Raw genomic sequence first — 20108 nt, 5'->3', positions numbered from 1 at the left:
CTCTCCACCGTGTGCGAGGGCTGAGCGGTGGCCCGGACTGGAGAGACCACGTTATTCTAGCACTAAGTCCTGGCCCGGGTCCAGACACGTTTCCCCCAATCACCCCCGCCCCGTCAGCTGCCATGCCTTGCGAGAGGAGGCGGCGGCTTCGGCTGGATCCCAGCCTAGGCGATGCCTCTCGCCCCTCTCTCTGCCCGGCCCCTGCGTGTCTGGGCGGGTCCTGGCGGGAGTAGTAGATGCCGCCCCCCGCCCCGCCCCGCCTCGCCTCACTTCTCTCTTTCTTTCTGGCCGGCCCGGAGCCCTCGCTCGCAGCACCCGGCATTCCCCGCCCTACGCGCTCGTCTAGCAGGAGCATGGCGCTCTCTCCGCGGCTCCGGCTGGCCTTAGGTGAGTCCCCCGGAGTCGGGGAGCCCTGCGTGGCTTGGCCCCCCACTCAGATCCGGCGAGGCTCCTCGTGGCCGCCTCTCGGATTGCCACCAGCAGGTCTGAACGCGTGCCCGGGGTTTTCGTGTAACTGCTGGGGCTCCACCTGCATCTCCCAGGGACTTGTTGCTGCTGGGGGGAGGCGAGAGTCGGTTCTCGCTGTCTTGGGGGCTCGCTTCCCTTCCCCTCCGCAGGGGCTGTGTTAAGAGAAACTCCCCGAGCGACGCTCCTCTCTCCGGCTGCGCTAACTCCGCGTTGGTGTGCAAATGCCGTTGCCGCCTTTTTCTCTTTTACCCCCCAAGTGCGTCGCCAAGGCACTTGGAAAATATAAATCCCGCGGTAGCAGCAGAAGCCAAAGGATTTCTTTCATTTCGCAGATATTCTCCAATAAGGAAAGTGACTTGGAGTCATCCCCCACCCCAGCACTTTACGCACATTGTCCCAGGAACAGTTGCAAAACCCCGGTGTTGTAAGCCTGCGCTACTATGACAGGGCACCATTAGGCGTGGTGTTTCTCGGGGGCCCGGGGGAGGCGTCGGGTTGAGCGGGACGCAGGCGAGATCCCCTGCTTTTGATCCCCTCCTCAGCTCTCGACCCCGCTCTCCCAGCTTCGAGTCAGGAAGGAGAGCGGCCGCAGGTGTGTGTGAAAGAGAGAAAGCAGCTCGGGATCGCCGATTTCGGAGGGAAGTCAGTGGTTGGGAAGGGCCTCAGTTCCCTGCCTCGTGAGGAGTGATAGAACCAGGGCCGGCCCTACCTACCACTAGGCAGACTGCGACAGCAGCTTTAAGCAGTGGATGGTGCTGAGGTATTGGAAGATGGGAGGTGTGGTTGCCACTCCCTCCTGCCTGCCTGCCCTGGGTCTGCCCAAACTAGCCTGCAGACCTGAATGTTGGTGGACCGACGATGCTGCCTAATTAGCACCTGGAAGTAAGAATCAGCTACCAGCCCAGGGTTGCTTCCAGCTAAGCTGTTTATTGAGCAGGAATCCTGATTTGTTTGCACAAAGTTTGTGTGGAGATTCTGCGACCTTGGCTGTTTATTGAGCATTTGATTTGATCTGTTTGTTTCATCAAGTACTGGTAATTGCTATCCTGGTGTGTTTTCCCATTGCTTTCCTTATCACAAAAGTCTGGATTTTTTGTGTGTGGGGAGAAGTGGGTTTGTTTAAGAATTGAATCCCACCCAAAAACAACAGTCTGGAAGTGCCGTTATTAATTTTTGTGCATTGCGAGGGGGTTGAACTCATCCGCCTCAGGCAGCAAAATGTCTTGGGCCATCCTTTGGCAAATGAGGTCACTCCATGCATTGGGAATGGGGGAGCAGGGTTGGGCCCTTCACCACCCATGTGCCTAACATGTTCTGGGCAGCTGTGAGGAGGAAACCTCAGCATAGGCCAACATGTTATTGTAAAGCTCTTCCATGCTACGAAGAATTTTGGGGCAATCCTAATCCCCCCTTGTGTGGAGAAGTACAATCCCCGAGGTACACACATCTTTCTTGAGGTGACTAAACACATTATGCATGAGGGAGTTTTCTGACTTCCCCCAACCTGGGTGTCCTCCCCTCAACCTCAAGCCACCCTCAGCCGCTTTACCTGATAGAAGAAAGCTCTGAAGCCAAAGACACAGTAGCTTGTGTATGCCTGGGCCAGGTGTGGGGAACCTTTTGTGCCCCCAGCTGTTGCTGAACTACCACTCCTGTCATCCCTTAATTTTTTTTTTAATTGAATTTTCAAATTATAACAACAATTTTTCCACAAATCTTAATTGAACAATTTATATATCCATATTTCTCCCCTCCCCCGTATTTCCATGTTGATCTATTAAACAAATTCTGTATCCTGCTGGTTTTACCTCTTATATAGTTGTGAAAGTTTAGTCAAAACCTGCCAATGAGTCCAAATATTTATACTGTCTTTTTATATAGTTTATAAATGGTTCCCACTCCTTTTTGAAATTGATGTTGTCTTTCTCATGTATCCTTACCACTCCTGTCATTCCTAACCATTGGTCATCTAGCTGGGTCTAGAGACTGTCCAGTGAGTTAATCATGTAGCTGAGATTTGAACGAAGCTACCTAGTTCATACTTTTAACCACTAACGTTTAATATTTATAAAGTGGTTGGGAACATATGAAGCACAATCAGTAGGGTAAGTTTATGCCAAGTTAGAAAATTTGTTGAAGCACAATGAAAGATTAATTTCTATAAAACTTTATTGGGGCAACTGCGAAATCTTTGCATACAAATATAATGAAATAATTAGTAGTTCAATTGTTCTTTTTTAATGATTTAAATGAATAATACTTGATCACAGGTAAAGTATTATATCTAATGAAATATTGTATGGCGAATGCCTTGGAATGAGTAATACACAGTACTTAAATAAGCCGTGCATACTTTCAAAAAAATGAGGGTAACCACTCAGAAATGCAAATTATAATGGTTCTGAAAACCATCAAACTTTAAACAGAAATGTAGCACAACTTGTTATAACAGTACTGGGCATTTTGATCTTGACCATGCCTGTTTTTTGCAGTTAACTGCCCTTTTTATATCTTTACTGAAAGGTAGTACTTTTAAATAAAAATGAAAGACTTATATGGAAACAAGACACTTGCAATCAGATCTGTTGAGACATAAATTAAAACAAGGAACACAAAACACATGGCTACATAATAAGCATCAGACGGCTTAATAACGAAAACATTAAGGAACAAATGTGAAACACACACCCTTGGGCTCTCTCACGCTCTTTGTGGCTGCATACACATTACTGGCTTAAAACACAGCTTGGTCGTTCTTTTTCTCAATTTGGACCAAAGTTGGTTTGGAGGGAAACCATAGCATAGATACGGAATATGGTTAACATTGTGTGTAAGCCACTTCCCAAACCAGCTGTGGGAGTACACGGAACGCAGAGTGGACGGGAGAGTGTACACAGCCAAAGGCTACAGCAACCCTATGCACACATCAGGGAGTCAGTTGCACCAAACTCAGTGCGCTGTAAAATGTGTTATTTGTTGCAATCCAACCAAATGCACACAAACCTAGGAGTGAGTCTCACTGATTTCAGTGGAAACAAAATATAAAATCAAAAAATCCTTCCAGTAGCACCTTAGAGACCAACTAAGTTTGTTCTTGGTATGAGCTTTCGTGTGCATGCACACTTCTTCAGATACCAGTGGGACTTTCTTCCAAGTAGACATCCATACGACTGCACTGTAAATCTGTTGTATGCCGCTTTTGAGACTTGCTGCCTTCTTTGTGTTCTTCACCCTCTGCTGTTTCCACTTCCTTAAAAAGTAAAAGCAGAATCCCATTAGATCTGCTTTGGAGGCACTGCCCTGTCCTGTATAGGTTATCAGAGTCGACAAAGGCACAGAATGGGCAACCAGATAAAGAGGAGAGAGAAGCCAAGAGTCCTGGTTTCTCATGCTAACCTCTAGTTTGACCCGCTAGGCACCACTCTCTTCCCATGGCTAGGTCTATGTTCTTGGCATCAGTCAGGACACAGTTTAGTGGGCCCGTGACACAAGCCAGGAAGAATTTATTTCCTACTTTAAGGAGTATTTTGATATTTCTCATGTTGAAGCTTTACTGGAATTTCACATTCTTTGACCTTAGTTGGTCCTGCCAGCTATGTGACATCTAGGGGGTGGGGTGGGTGACATCAGACTTGCTTTAGGAATGACTGGGCTTCTTCACTCCATAGAAAACATGGGCCAAAAATTCCAAACCTGGGTGCCTTTTGTTATAGTCTGAAGTCTAGTCCTGTTTTTAAACTGTGGCTTGGTTTCTATAGGAGTGACCATCAATCAGGATGTCTCTCCTGGCCAGAGTATCAAGTAGATCTAGATGCTGTTTCTGGACCACACTGTTCGGTAACGAACTGGGACACATTTCCATCCATCTCAGATTCTGCTCTCAACAAATGCTGCTGTTGAGAATTAAGACTGTCCAACACAGGGTGTAGCTTAACTTCGGGCTACTACAACACAATCAAGGCATGGAGCATGCATGTTTGTGTGTGTGTAAAACTTGCAATACTATCTGATGTCAACCTAAGATAATTTTTAAGACGCTTCATTTTGGAAAGTGTATATGTTTGTTTCCTTCTCCCCCCCCCCCAAAAGGAGAACTGTGTTAGTGTCTCAGCTTGGGATGCTGTGCGTGAGCTTTGATGAGTTGATTTTGCACATCTGATTCTGGGAAGCCACATGCCACTCTTGAATAGCCCAAAGTGGCAGACAGGTGAATCATAGGGTTATGTATATGACAGGCAATGTTCATAGTCAGGCAAGTAATGTATAGTATCCCCTTCACCACCACAACATTGCATTTTCTTTTGCAACTAGACATGAAAGCAAAAACTGGTTGATTTTCAGTGGAGAGTGTGGCTAATCAGAAGGGGGAAAAAACCTTAGTGTGGTCAGAAGAAGAAAAAAAACTAGTGTGGCTTGCTCTTGTGCTTTTAATAGCAACTTGATGTGCAAGGAGAGAACACAGGTTCCTTCTACAGTGTTTTTCAACCACTGTTCCGCGGCACACTAGTGTGCCGCGAGATGTTGCCTGGTGTGCCGTGGGAAAAAATTGTTTATTTGATTCCTATTCAAGAGAATTACTTTATATATAGTCAATATAGGCACAGAGTTAAATTTTTTAACATTTTCTAATGGTGGTGTGCCTCGTGATTTTTTTCATGAAACAAGTGTGCCTTTGCCCAAAAAAGGTTGAAAAACACTGTACTAGACAACCTGTTTGTTGAGCATCCATCCAGCTTTGTTTGCATGAAGTTTGGAGAGAGATTCGACAACTTTTTTTGAGCATTCACTCTGATTTGTTTGCAGGGATATTGCCATCAGGCAATATTTCCAGTACGTTTTCCTGTCACTTTGCTTTTTGCCAAAACTTTGCAGGGGTTGAAGGGGAGGCAGATTTCTTGCGCAGTAGCGGCAAATCCACTTTAATTGCACAACCTGAATTGTCTGCTGTGCCATTGAATCCTACATCAAATTAGCAGCCGCCAGGAAGCGTCTCTTGCTCACATATACACCAGGCTGCTGTTAAGATACAGCTGTAGCAGAGTGTTGAAAAGTTGACAACTCTAGATGTGAGATCTTGGAAGTAGGAATGGAAGGACCTGTCAATTTCAGTTCTCTCCGTTTCTCTCTTTTTATCTTAAATTCAGTTCACATTTCTGCAGCAATCAGTGACTTTTTTTAATTAAAAAAAGGTCCATGAAAATTATTCAGCATCTTAATGTGAATTTCTCCTAACAAACACATTTTTTTGTGTGGCTTTGATTAATTTACATCTTTTTCCCAAACTGTTTCCCATGATACAATGCATTGTTCCATGTTTTTTCATCAATATATTCATTTTTTATTCATATTTTCCCCTGGTGTAGTGGTTAAGAGCGGTAGACTCGTAATCTGGTGAACCGGGTTTGTGTCTCCGCTCCTCCACATGCAGCTACAGGGTGACCTTGGGCTAGTCACAAGTCTCTCAGCCCCACTCACCTCACAGAGTGTTTGTTGTGGGGGAGGAAGGGAAAGGAGAATGTTAGCCGCTTTGAGACTCCTTCGGGTAGTGAAAAGCAGGATATCAAATCCAAACTCCTCTTCTTCTTCTTCTTCTTCTTCTTCTTCTTCTAATATATGTATTTTTATAAACATTGGTTGGCTGGCGAACTACATTATAACGTTTTGAGAACTGCAAATTTTGGAGGATAGCTGTATTTTGGGTTCCCATATTGTTTTGGTGCAGATTAAGTAGGTTTGCCTTTAAATGCGAACTTGAGTTGATTTTCTCCTCTGTCCCTACCTGTGAGAACAGCCGCACGAGTTGGGAAGCAGTCTTATGTGAAGCCCTGCTTTCTGACCGCTGCTATACTTTGGACACAAATGTCGCAGGCTTGAAACGCAAAGAATTCAGAATGCCTCCCTGCCGGCTGCCAATTTATAACAGCAGGGAATACCCGCTAGAGGTCTGACGTTGGGACTCAAATGCTATTTCCAGCGCCTGGATTGATGTCTGCCACACCTGCTCACATGGCGTGTCCAGGCCCAGGGGGACAGCTGTGTCTAGTCAGCATCCACATGGCTAAGAATGTGAGGTGGGGGAGAAGTATTGCGATCTTGAATAGGAAAATGAGCCCTGGCGTCCCACTCATTCAAAAAGGGAAGGTGGGGGTTGCTGCTGGGTATTTCCATGGCATCAGCTGCAAAAGACTTGTTTTGTTGTGAGTCGATGTCTCACTTTCAGGATGGGATTTCCCTCTTGAACGGAGGCTTGAATGAAATCTTACGAGCCAGCTTCGCTTCAGTAGTTTCCACATCACTACATTGTAGTGCAATGTCATTCATGGAGAGTGCTGCTCCTCTCAGCTCCATCTTTGTAAGCTTCCCGCAGGCATCTTGCTGGCCACTGTGAGAACAGGATGGTGGGCTAGATGGGCCTGATCCTGCAGGGCTCTTTTTATGTTTGTAATAGGCAAGGAGGCCGGACAAAGAGGGCGGAATGTGAATGTCTCCTTTCAGGATATTGGCTTTTTGTGTTTAACTCAATGAATCAACTCAAGAGCTGATCTGACTACTTATATAAATGGTGCCAGCTCTGTAGCTAGTGTAGATCTGCAGCAATTCTGTTAGGGAATGCTTTCCACTGGGAGGAAGTGTGGGCTGGCCTGGGAAGAGGGAGAATGACAGATCTGTCACTAACACACAGCAACACTCTTGGCCTGCCATTGTAGCAGCCTAGCCGGATTTGGCCTTCCATAGTTTATTCATATATAATGCATTGTATTGTGGGCCTTACAATGCTCAATGCTGGAGGCCTCGCAATGTCTTGCAGGCTCTCTTGCAAAAGGAAGTATCTCTTTGGGGGCTTTTGAGTTTTTCCTGACCAGGAGTAAATTATGCTAAAAACAGGCCGTGTGGGTGGAAGAAGCATCTGGGTTTCTCCACATACCGCTTGTTAGTTCTCTTTTCTGCACATCACTCAGCTCAGGAAATGAATCAGCCTTGCCAAGTGGGTTACACAGTGATTCCATAGCTACTCTGACCCTCCTCTGCCTTTTTTTGCTCATTCTCAAGTGGTGTGTATTTACAATGAATGAAACAGTGTGCCTCGGCTCATAAGCAGATCTAGGCATGGAGTTTTCCTTCTGAGATGCTCATCGAACTTTCAGTTTTCCCACCAGGAAGGCTCTGTCCTTCTCACTGTAAACAGAAGCTTTTCTCGCATCACCAAGCCAATTCACCTTACAGCCATGGCTCTGTATGAATGAGGATATCTAAGTCACAGGAGTCTATGAATTCTGCTGCTAAATACTCCAAGACGCCTGTGTTTACATGTTTACTGAGAAATAATCCCCCCTGTATTCAATGGGGCTTATTCCTCAGTAATAAAAACCACAGTGTGAAAAACAGGCAGCAATTCTCCCACAAGTAACTCATCAGCTGGCTGGGGTGGTAAGTGAAGTGGGAGTATGAAGAATGCATCAAGAGCTTATGTATGCCAGCTTTAAAAAAAGGGTTTTGTTTTGTTTCCACTTAGCACAAGCAGATCTGGCAAATGACTAACTAGCATGGGTTTTGTCATGTTAATTGGTGTTGTTAAGACGTTTTCAAAGAATGTAAGCAGAGCCAGCCAACTCACTCCCTAACTTTCAAACTAGCACAGGTCCAAACCCTTGATTGTCAGGGGAGTATTACTTTGTGTAGCAGGCTCTTCTCTGGCCTTTGCCCTCCCTATGATTCTTCCTGTGGGTTCACATGGCCCACCACTGCTTCCCTTTCGATTTGCTCTCATGACGAGAACAAATACTGAAGAGATGAAATACTGAGAGTTTTATTTCTAACAAAAAAAGTGCAAATGCTGCTTTCAGTCTCTCCTTTTCTATTTAAAGTTTTGTTGGGTCCACCCCCCCCCCCAAGGTTGGAATGCCAGTATGAAAAATGGAATGGTAAATGCATTGTGTTCTTGACCAAGGTGTAGTCTCATGATACATTTAGGGTACTATGATGCCACTGTAAACAGTTTTTGCTTTCCACAATGAATTCTGGCAGGAGGAGGAGGAGGAGGAGGAGTTTGGATTTGATATCCCGCTTTATCACTCCCCGAAGGAGTCTCAAAGCGGCTAACAATCTCCTTTCCCTTGCTCTCCCACAACAAACACTCTGTGAGGTGAGTGGGGCTGAGAGACTTCAGAGAAGTGTGACTAACCCAAAGTCACTCAGCAGCTGCATGTGGAGGAGCGGGGAAGCGAACTCGGTTCACCAGATTAGGAGGCCCCATTCCCATCCCAGAGATACAATTCCCAAAGTCCCCATGAAAAGGGATTGATTGTGAAACTGCTCTGGGAGAAGAGTAGGAATATTGTTTCCTAGGTTCATATGAAACAGGTGGTTCGGATTGTTTCCTGCAGATTGCTATCTGGGATCCCCTCATCTTGGTGAACGAACAGGGGACATAGTGAGGATTATGCCTGCTTCTTCTTTGGCTTGGCATTATATGTGGGTGACCCCACAAACGTATCCAGTCCGCCATGTTCTTCCTCCACTGTTGAGGGTGGTATGCTTCTGAATACCAGTTGCTGGAAACCATGGGAGGGAAGAGTGCTGTTATGCTACATTTGTGGTGTGATGTCATTCACAGAGAGTGCTGATCTGCTCAGGTCCTTCTTGTAGGCTTCCCACAGGCATCTGGTTGGTCACTGTGAGAAGAGGATGCTGAACTCAATGGGCCACTGGCCAGGTCCAGCAATCTATTCTTACGTTCATCGATCAGTTTTGTTCTCACTACATTCTACCCACCAGCAAAGAAGAATGAAGGTAGTCCCAGCTCACACTGAATCCTCCCAAAGAAGTACGCCCCTCAAATAACTTTCCTGGAAATAACTTCCCAGGACAAAGACAGAGAGGGTAGACTAGGGATAGCAATGAGTCGAGCATTTGGCTCAGTGAACCCTTCAAATAATCAATTTAAAAGAAAATATAAAAGACATTTTCACAGACTGAGTTGGCTGACTCCAGAACTTTTTTTGTTGGTTCTTGGGTAAGAGACCTGCAATGAGTCTTCACCAGGCTGAAACCTTTGTGTCCTGTAGCTGCTTTGGTAGATGAAGATTCATCTGCTTGCCCTTCAACCATTAAAGGCACCAGAGCCCTGCCAAAAAAGGGGGGGGGAAGGTGGCAGCTCCAAGCCAAGTTGGATCTGAAAAGGGGCAAACTAGTCAGTTTCAATCTGCTGTGGAGCTGAATGGAGTCATCTCAAGAAGAGCTTATTTCTGCTCAGCTTGGCAAACCTGCTTTCCTTCTAGCAGCCTGTTGGCTCTAATTTCCCTGCAACCCCCATATCTTTGAGTGGCTGCATTGTGGTTCATCAAACAGAATTAAATGCCCCAATGGTGCTGCTGCATGCTATGGAAATGTGTGGCCCTGTGGTTTCCGCTAGGGCTTTCTGACATCTGCAGCTGCTTTTCTCAGGTACATTATTTAGTGCTGTGTTAGCACTGGGAAATCCCAGTCTTATATGTGCATATCATACATATGCTGTAAGCTAGCGATATTGTGAGCTGACCCTGTTAACAATCCCTGTGTGTTTAGCCAGCCAAATAAATGCAATCCAAGACATGCACCAGCACTAACTACAGGTTAGCATGCAAAGTGGGAACAAATAGGACCTATTAAATAGTTGCCACTATGCTTTCATAACTTCCATTTGCCTTGGATGACATTTCCCAGGTCACCTGAAATTTAAATTGACAACAAGGAAATGATGAAGCTGAGTGGTTAGGGTACAAGGTTATTTGGCTAACGGGAGAAAATGTCTCTACGATAAAGGCTACAGCTATAGACAATGGGCCAGGGCCAGAGAGGGAGGGAATCTCTACACTGCAAGTTTTGAGCTTAACTACATGTTGTACACAAACATGTATAATGATGCCTCTGTTGCCCATATGCTGCTTTAGGAGTGGGGTACTTGGGCAGGGAGAAGTTGGAGGGGCATGAAGTAATCCCTATAACCTCCCCCTATGTGTTTCTCCCCGTGACTTTTCTCCACTCCAGCCCCTGAATTCCAAAAGTGTGTTTGCTTTACACCAGTAACCTTCATGATCTGCCATCTGTTGGTGGTGCTAAGAACTCACCTGTCCCCTCGCACAGAACTCCAGCATCCAGAATTCTCCAGAGAGCAGGAACAGAATCACAGAATTGTAGAGTTGGAAAGGGGCTCCGAGGGTCATATAGCCCAATGACCTCCAATGCAGGAAGATTAAGCTACTTTTAAGTCTGTGATATAAAGAAGTACAGTTGAGCGCAGCTTGGGAGGTTTGAAACCAGTTGGATTCTTTTTTGGTTTGTATTGAGTACTTGGACTTAATCAGTTTGTAGACCGCAACCTAGAGACGGATGTGCCCTTCAGCAACGTTTGAATTCTTTCCCAGTAAACTGGGACATTTGGTTATCGTGAGCAGCATCATTCATGCTCGGAGTTAGCCTTGCATTTCAAGCATGCGCCAGTGCCAGAGTCATTATTCTTTCTCATCCTTGGAACTATGTGCCAGTTCTTTGCAGCCCACTGAACTCGGCCAACTCTGGCTGCTGAGTAGCCTGGATTTCCCCCTCATCTTCTGGCTTAGAAATCTTCTCCTCTTGTCACCTTTTTTGTTTTGTTGCTTTACAAGCCCTCCTGACTTGCTCGCTGTATTTGCCCTGACAATAGGAAGGAGAGCTTGGTTGCCTAGCAATGAAACTATACTGATTCTTCTTCTACAGCCTTACGGAAAAAAATTACTCTGATCACATCCGCATATTCCCTCAAAGAATCCTGGGAACTGTTATTTGTTAAGGGTGCTGGGAATTGTAGGCTCTGTGAAGAGTCTCCTGGCAACTTTTAGCACCCTTAACACGCTTAGTTACTTGTACTAGTGTTTCAAATGTGACCTCTGCTCAAAGTAAAACTGGAAGTTGCATTGCAGCAGTGGCGGTTCTGTTATCTGGTACCAGAACCTCAGTTGATGCAGGTCCACACACTAATCCCAGGGTCTTATTGGCAGGGGCTTCCTCTCAGACATGGGCGGAAGAATGTGTGCGGAAGCTCCTTGCCGAGTTCCCAGGGCCCTTCACATCATGTCACAACTTCTGCTGCAGATGTGATATTTTCTTTTTCTTTGTTGACATTACTTGCATCATGCAGTTTTGAGAACTTCCGAGAAGATAACATCACTTACTACCCAGAACCCTTGTGACTCTCTTTGTGACAAACTAGGTGTTTACACACAATGCGTTGCGTCTTTTCTGCAGTTTAGGGTCCCCTCCCCCACATGTGATTATAGATAACTGGTACTACAGAGCATCATCTTGCACACATTGAGGACATTTAAAGGCCCCCGCCAAAAAAAGATTGTGGGAACTGGAGTTTGTTAAGGGTGCTGGGAAGGGGAGCTCTTTGAGGGGTGAGCTACATTTCCCAGGATTCTTCTGAGGGGTGCTCTTAATGTATGGTGTGCACACAGCCCAGGTCAATGGACATTTTGAAAAATGCATCACTGATTCAGGCCAAAGTCTTTTGACATTTCCAATGTCTCTTTCATACGTCTGCTTCCTTGGAGCATTCCAGCTGCCTGCCAAATTTGTCCTGCGTCTAGTGTTAACCAGCTCTTTAGCACCTGCTACTTTTAATTTTCCACAGGTCTGTTTAGGACTGCTCTTACTGAGCCTGTTCCCACCTTGTTGGCTAGATAGCTCTTGACGTCTTGCGGTGCAGGAAGCCTGCCAGTCGTGAACTTCCCACTTTTGCAGAACTTAGCAAAGCGGATATAAGACCCGTGTACAACCTTTGATACTCCCAGCCCTAGTAGAGGGAGCTCTGTGCTTGTGCAGTGCACAAGACTTGCAGGTCAGCTAGCTGCTTTGTGGCATCGAGGGGTGTTGCTTTCCTTGTGGTGTGCTTCTCTACCCCCTTTCCCTGTTATGGCAGTTCAAACCTATCTATATACCTGTTGCTGAAATGTGGAGGAAGCAAAATACCTCCTTAAGAGCTTCAGGGTGTTACAATTGGGCTGGACTGGGCTGCGTGATGCTTGTCAGTATATTTTCACTGCCCCTCCTGCCAGTTTGTAGTGGGATAGAGGGAGGGGGAATTGTTGAGGAAAGCACTGAGAGTCTCCCAGAAAGTTCAGAAATGAAACCCAGCTGAACAAAACTAGCCTTGGGAGACTTCCAGGGAGGGACAGAGACATGCAAGTCATTTTTAACCTCTTGTGGGGACAGACTTGGTCTTCGTTGATGGGGTAAAGGGCATGGTGTTGCTATTTCCAGAGCAGAACTGCTTCCAGGCATGACTGCTTGAGCAGAAGAACTCTGTGGCGCTGGGGGTACAAGTTGCCTTCCCCTCTGAATACTCTGGTGGAATCTCCAAAGAAGACTGGCCTAGTCCGTTTTCCCAGCTGTCCCCGTGATCAAGTCCCACTGACCTCTTTCTCACCCTAAAACCTTGACGCATTTGCAATTACAGTAAATTTGTAGGTAGTGCTCCTCCTCAGCCCTCCCTGTGTGTGGCATTGCCTCCCTGTTTCCCTAAGGTGGCTAACCACATTTTCCTTTCTGCAGAACTAGGAGGCGGAACTTTCTTTTTCCTGTCACCTCTGGGTTGCTTCAGAATTTCCCCAGAAGAGCTGGAAGGGGAAGCCTTGCTCTGCTTCATGAGGATGGGTATCTGGGCGGGGTGTGTGTTTGTGTTTGTGTGCATCTCACACTTTCACATGAGACCTAAAAGTGGAGGGGGGGAGCATGAGTGACTCAGGCTTTTTCTGCCACCATTTCTGTTGGAAGTGAGGTTTACCTTTCAAACTTACTGCCTCAATAAGGCTTACGGACTTTTGAAATGCACATTCCTTTTCTTAGGCCCTAAGAGAGATTTTTGTTGTTGTTCCTTGGAGACCATTCCTGGCACTGAGTGCTGGTCTAGGCACAAAGGTTGCAGATGGCACCTCAGTGGAGGGGATTGTTTTCCTCTCAGCAAGGCCTTCAGATCCTAGAGAGAGAGCTGGAATTGGGGTTGGGGGCAGTTGTGTTGTGCTACCGAGGAAGCTGAAATGCCTGTATGCTTGAAGTGGGAGCTTTCCTGGACCCTTGATTCCTAATCTTTATTTTTATTTTTGTCCACTGCTCAATTTTACCTATGGAATATAGCATGGATGGGGACCTGTGCCTCTCCAGATGTTACTGAACTACAGCTCCCTTCATTCCGACCGCTGGCTGTGCTGGCTGGGTCTGATGGGTGTTGGAGTGCAACATGTCCTGTCCCACCTCCCCCCCCCCATGTATCATTTTACTTTCTTTTCCTTTTTTTTAGCTTTAAAAAACTCTATTTTGAATGTTGTTGTTGCATTCTTCCATGAAATAATACTGATTCTGACAGATTGCATTTCATACATTGTGTGAAATTTTTGTCCTAGAGTTCAGTTTGATTCATGGATCACTGCCCCTTCATGGATCACTGCCTTGTCGTGGCGAAGGGGCTTGAATTACTCAGGGAAGCTATGGACAGGTCAAGATGGACAGGTCATAGTGGAGAGTTGGACCAAACGTGATCCACCTGGAGTAGGAACTGGCAAGCCACTCCAGTATCCCTGCCAAGAAAACTCCATGGACAAAGACAACAGGCATATAAAAGATATGACGCTGGAAGATGAGCCCCTCAGGTCAGAAGGCGTCCAACATGCTACTGGGGAAGAGCGGAGGACAAGTACAAGTAGATCCAGAGCTGATGAAGCGGCTGGGCCAAAGCCGAAAGGACGCTCAGCTGCGGATATGCCTGGAAGTGAAAGGAAAGTCCAATGCTGTAAAGAAAAGTATTGCATAGGAACCTGGAATGTAAGAACCATGAACCTTGGAAAGCTGGATGTGGTAAAAAATGAGATGGCAAGAATAAACATTGACATCCTAGGCATCAGTGAACTAAAATGGACAGGAATGGGCGAATTCAGTTCGGATGACTATCATATCTACTACTGTGGGCAGGAATCCCGTAAAAGAAATGGAGTGGCCCTCATAGTCAACAAAAGAGTGGCGAAAGCTGTACTGGGATGCAATTTCAAAAATGATAGAATGATCTCGATACGAATCCAAGGCAGACCCTTTAACATCACAGTAATCCAAGTTTATGCACCAACTACCAGTGCTGAAGAAACTGAAATTGATCAATTCTATGAAGACTTACAACACCTTATAGAAATGACACCAAAGAAGGATGTTCTTCTCATTATAGGGGATTGGAATGCTAAAGTAGGGAGTCAAGAGATAAAAGGAACAACTGGCAAGTTTGGCCTTGGAGATCAAAATGAAGCAGGGCAAAGGCTAATAGAGTTCTGTCAAGAGAACAAGCTGGTCATCACAAACACTCTTTTCCAACAACACAAGAGACGACTCTACACATGGACATCACCAGACGGGCAACATCGGAATCAGATTGATTATATTCTCTGCAGCCAAAGATGGAGAAGCTCTATACACTCAGCAAAAACAAGACCTGGAGCTGACTGTGGCTCAGATCATCAGCTTCTTATAGCAAAATTCCAGCTTAAACTGAAGAAAATAGGAAAAACCACTGGGCCAGTAAGATACAATCTAAATCAAATTCCTTATGAATACACAGTTGAAGTGAAGAACAGGTTTAAGGATTTAGATTTGGTGGATAGAGTGCCTGAAGAACTGTGGATGGAGGCTCGTAACACTATACAGGAGACAGCAACGAAAACCATCCCAATGAAAAAGAAATGCAAGAAAGCAAAGTGGCTGTCCAATGAGGCCTTACAAATAGCGGGGGAGAGAAGGCAAGCAAAATGCGAGGGAGATCGTGAAAGATACAGGAAATTGAATGCAGATTTCCAAAGAATAGCAAGGAGAGACAAGAGGGCATTTCTAAACGAGCAATGCAAAGAAATAAAGGAAAATAACAGAATGGGAAAAACCAGAGATTTGTTCAAGAAAATTGGAGATATGAAAGGAACATTTCGTACAAAGATTACCACAATTAAGGACAAAAGTGGAAAGGACCTAACAGAAGCAGAAGACATCAAGAAGAGGTGGCAAGAATACACAGAGGAATTATACCAGAAAGATATGGAGGTCTCATACACCCCAGGTAATGTGGTTGCTGACCTTGAGCCAGACATCCTGGAGAGTGAAGTCAAATGGGCCTTAGAAAGCCTTTCTAACAACAAGGCCAGTGGAAGTGATGATATTCCAGCTGAACTATTTAAAATTTTAAAAGATGATGCTGTTAAGGTGCTACACTCAATATGCCAGCAAGTTTGGAAAACTCAGCAGTGGCCAGAGGATTGGAGAAGATCAGTCCAACTACCGCACAATTGCACTCATTTCACACGCTAGCAAGGTTATGCTTAAAATTCTACAAGGCAGGCTTAAGCAGTATGTGGACCGAGAACTCCCAGAAGTGCAAGCTGGATTTCGAAGGGGCAGAGGAACCAGAGACCAAATTGCAAACATGCGCTGGATTATGGAGAAAGCCAGAGAGTTCCAGAAAAACATCTACTTCTGCTTCATTGACTACGCAAAAGCATTTGACTGTGTCGACCACAGCAAACTATGGCAAGTTCTTAAAGAAATGGGAATGCCGGATCACCTCATTTGTCTCCTGAGAAAACTCTATGTGGGACAAGAAGCTACAGTTAGAACTGGATATGGAACAATTGATTGGTTCAAAATTGGAAAAGGAGTACGACAAGGCTGTATATTGTCTCCCTGCTTATTTAACTTATATGCAGAATTCATCATGCGAAAGGCTGGACTGGATGAATCCCAAACCGGAATTAAGATTGCCGGAAAAAATATCAACAACCTCAGATATGCTGATGATACAACCTTGATGGCAGAAAGTGAGGAGGAATTAAAGAACCTTTTAATGAGGGTGAAAGAGGAGAGCGCAAAATATGGTCTGAAGCTCAACATCAAAAAAACTAAGATCATGGCCACTGGTCCCATCACCTCCTGGCAAATAGAAGGGGAAGAAATGGAGGCAGTGAGAGATTTCACTTTCTTGGGTTCCATGATCACTGCAGATGGTGACAGCAGCCACGAAATTAGAAGACGCCTGCTTCTTGGGAGAAAAGCAATGACAAACCTAGACAGCATCTTAAAAAGCAAAGACATCACCTTGCCGACAAAGGTCCGTATAGTTAAAGCTATGGTTTTCCCAGTAGTAATGTACGGAAGTGAGAGCTGGACCATCAAGAAGGCTGATCGCCGAAGAATTGATGCTTTTGAATTATGGTGCTGGAGGAGACTCTTGAGAGTCCCATGGACTGCAAGAAGATCAAACCTATCCATTCTCAAAGAAATCAGCCCTGAGTGCTCACTAGAAGGACAGATCCTGAAGTTGAGGCTCCAGTACTTTGGCCACCTCATGAGAAGAGAAGACTCCCTAGAAAAGACCCTGATGTTGGGAACGATGGAGGGCACAAGGAGAAGGGGACGACAGAGGATGAGATGGTTGGACAGTGTTCTCAAAGCTACTAACATGAGTTTGGCCAAACTACGAGAGGCAGTGAAGGATAGGCGTGCCTGGCGTGCTCTGGTCCATGGGGTCACGAAGAGTCGGACACGACTGAATGACTGAACAACAACAAAAACAAAGCCCTGGATATTATCTTACCTTTGGCATTCTTAAATAATTAACCATTTTCAAGAACAACGATTGCGTTGCTTTGTTTAGAAAGTAATAACGTGCTAGATATTTGCATGAGCAGGGTAGAAAGGCAGGACTGGTTTTCCATACTTCCAGGGGTTTTTTGTGAGGAGCATAGAAATTTGATCTTGGGAGAGGTGAGTTGCTAACAAATGTTACAATAATGGAAAATACAGCTGTGAGAGGTCGTGTATGTCCATAGGTGGCTGGTTCTAAAACAGGGGCCAACACCAAACAGGGAGGAGTCCCAACAAGTTTTCTTACCTTGACAAGGGCTTACTGTACTTCCAGGACAGGCAATCTAGCAACAAGTTATGCCTCCATCTTCAAATTGCACTCTCTGTGTGCACATATGTGTATAAACTTGTCTGCTGCCATCTCTTCCTCATTCCTGTGGAATATCTCTTATTCTCTTGAATGAATGTATTGCATTTTTACCTTACATTGTTGTGCACTAGTGCAGTGTAATGAAAGGGATGCTATCTTGTTGGTATGTTGACTCAGTCATGACCTTAATGAATGCTAAGTACACTTCAAATAGGTCCCCATGGTCCAAGATCTACTTGCTGCTTGACTGGGAGGACGCTTGCCAAATAATGTTGAGAAGGAAATAGGGTTAGTGCAGAGGCGGAGGAAGGGGTGTGTGGTAGGTGCGGGTCGCCCCAGGTGTCACCACTGGGGGGGTTGACAAAAAGTGCTGGGCGGCACTCACCGCACCAAACAGGCCACCCATTACCTCCCCCCAGATGTAGGGCGGCTGAGTGGGAGGAGGCAGGTAGACTCCGGAGGCCTGGGGGTGTGCATCGCCCCAGGTGCCCGAGCGGCTTCCTCCACCGCTGGGTTAGCGTGCTGGCTTTGTTGATTTCTTGCCTATGGTTCGTTTTCTTTTTGCAGGAAGCACGCCAAGGAATAGAGCAGCCATTTTGGTGAAAGCATTGTTTGTTGTTCTTTTGGCTTTTTGTTCCGTGTGCAAGTTTGTTTACAGCTGTTGAAAGAATGTGAGTGCATGACCCACCAGCATCTCATTATTACTGTTAAGCCTGTTCCAGGCTCTGTCTCTTCCTGCGGATAGCAGTTTCCCATGGCCAATGCACTCAACTGTGATGGAGAGGCAAATTCAAACCCCCCCACTCCGGTCATGCAATTCATTGCCGGCCATTGTCACCTGTTAGCATGGTCTGATAAAATGCTATTTCTTATGTGTCGATGGGGATGCTCAACATGGAGGGCTTTAGAAGGGCCAAACCACCTTTTTACATGTGACGCTTGGTCACAATAAATGTTTTTCATGAGCTTGTTTCCACCATCACTCAGCATATTGTAAAAAGCTGCAATATGGACCAAACATTTGTGCATAAAGGGGGACGGACACATCTTTCCCTCTAGATGTTCCCCCTTCTTTCTTGACTATAAAAGAGCTGAGGGGTGCTGCTAACTTTTCCTTAACAAGGCAGAAAGTATCTAGGAGGGGGTGGTTTCGATAGGAAAAGCAGCCTGCAGGGAAAGTGGTGAGTACAGTCGTACCTTGGAAGTCGAATGGAATCAATTCTGGAAGTCTGTTTGACTTCTAAAACGTTTGGAAACCAAATCGTAGCTTCCAATTGGCTGTAGGAAGCTCCTGCAGCCAATCAGAAGCCGCAGAAGTCCCGTCAGACATTCGGGTTCCAAAAGAACGTTCGCAAACTGGAAGAATCACTTCCAGGTTTGTGGCATTAGGAAGTCCAAGTTCCAGGGCGTTCAGGATCTGAGGTATGACAGTATCCTAACACACGTGCACTTCTGATCAAGACTGCAGCTTCTTCCAACAGCTTGTTTGTTGTAAACAGACAAACAGAAATAAAAACCATCCCTTTGGGGACAGGTATGTTGCTGAGCACCAATAATGCTTTGACCTTAATTAAATTGATCTTGCTCTGTGCAGTAGACCTTGCTGTATGAAGATTGTGGAACCTGTGTGTGATTATTAATCATATCTAGAAACTGAGAGGATTTCCATCCACTGACCTTGAAGACAGCCAAGGACAATCCTTCTGGGCAGGCAAGGAATGTGAATCTTGTGATACCTCTTTGTTGGCTCAGGTCTGACTCAAAGCCCTGGCCCTTCTCCCCTCCCATTATTGAGCATAGTAGGGACGCGGGTGGCACTGTGGTCTAAACCACAGAGCCTAGGGCTTGCCGATCAGAAGGTCGGTGGTTCGAATCCCTGTGACGGGGTGAGCTCCTGTTGCTCGGTCCCTGCTCCTGTCAACCTAGCAGTTCGAAAGCATGTCAAAGTGCAAGTAGATAAATAGGTACCCCTCCAGCGGGAAGGTAAACGGCATTTCCATGCGCTGCTCTGGTTCGCCAGAAGCGGCTTAGTCATGCTGGCCACATGACCCGGAAGCTGTATGCCGGCTCTCTCGGCCAGTAAAGCGAGATGAGCGCCGCAACCCCAGAGTTGTCAGCGACTGGACCTAATGGTCAGGGGTCCCTTTACTTTTTAAGCCTGATCCTTGGCAGGATAAGCACAATTAGCCAGCAAACCTCTGAGGTCAGTCCCCATGGTAGAGTTGAAGAGGATTATTTGACACAGAAAAGGGTCCCTCTCTTACCTATTCTGCTCTATTCTATTCTATCTATTCTACCTATTCTGTTCTATTTTATTCTATCTATTCTGTTGCTTATGGAAAAAGAACTGTAAAATGAAAAATGAAGCTAAACCTCTCCACATAGGGATGTTTACAAAAGAATTATTTCTACAACACATAATGGGAGGTGTATTTAATTTTATTTCTTCTCTCCAGCAACTAATAAGAGGGAGAAAGTTATAGCTATTTTGCAGTCTGCATCCAACTGTGTGATAGCAATCAAAGCAAGTGAACTGGAGATTTCTGTTCAATCAAAATATATGCCCTGACCAATAATTTTTGACATGTTATCTGAAACCTAGGAGAGATAAGTTTGTAAAAGAAACAAGAGGGGCAAGAGATTA

General features: G+C 45.6%; 1 protein-coding gene across 2 annotated transcripts in view; it reads left to right on the top strand.

The window, feature by feature from the left end:
• The first annotated feature begins 270 nt into the window (after positions 1–270).
• Positions 271–20108, top strand: part of ADGRE5 (adhesion G protein-coupled receptor E5) — a 51585-nt gene continuing 31747 nt past the window's right edge. For both annotated transcript variants that reach the window (XM_033139689.1, XM_033139688.1), the window contains exon 1: positions 271–387. In XM_033139689.1, the coding sequence (XP_032995580.1) occupies positions 354–387 (34 nt within the window). In that variant the 5' untranslated portion in view covers positions 271–353. The remainder of the gene's footprint in view (positions 388–20108) is intronic.

Source organism: Lacerta agilis, chromosome 2 (assembly GCF_009819535.1).
Source record: "Lacerta agilis isolate rLacAgi1 chromosome 2, rLacAgi1.pri, whole genome shotgun sequence".
NCBI lineage: Eukaryota > Metazoa > Chordata > Lepidosauria > Squamata > Lacertidae > Lacerta > Lacerta agilis.
The sequence above is the reverse complement of the archived record's forward strand: the minus strand, read 5'-3'. Positions and strand labels throughout refer to the sequence as shown.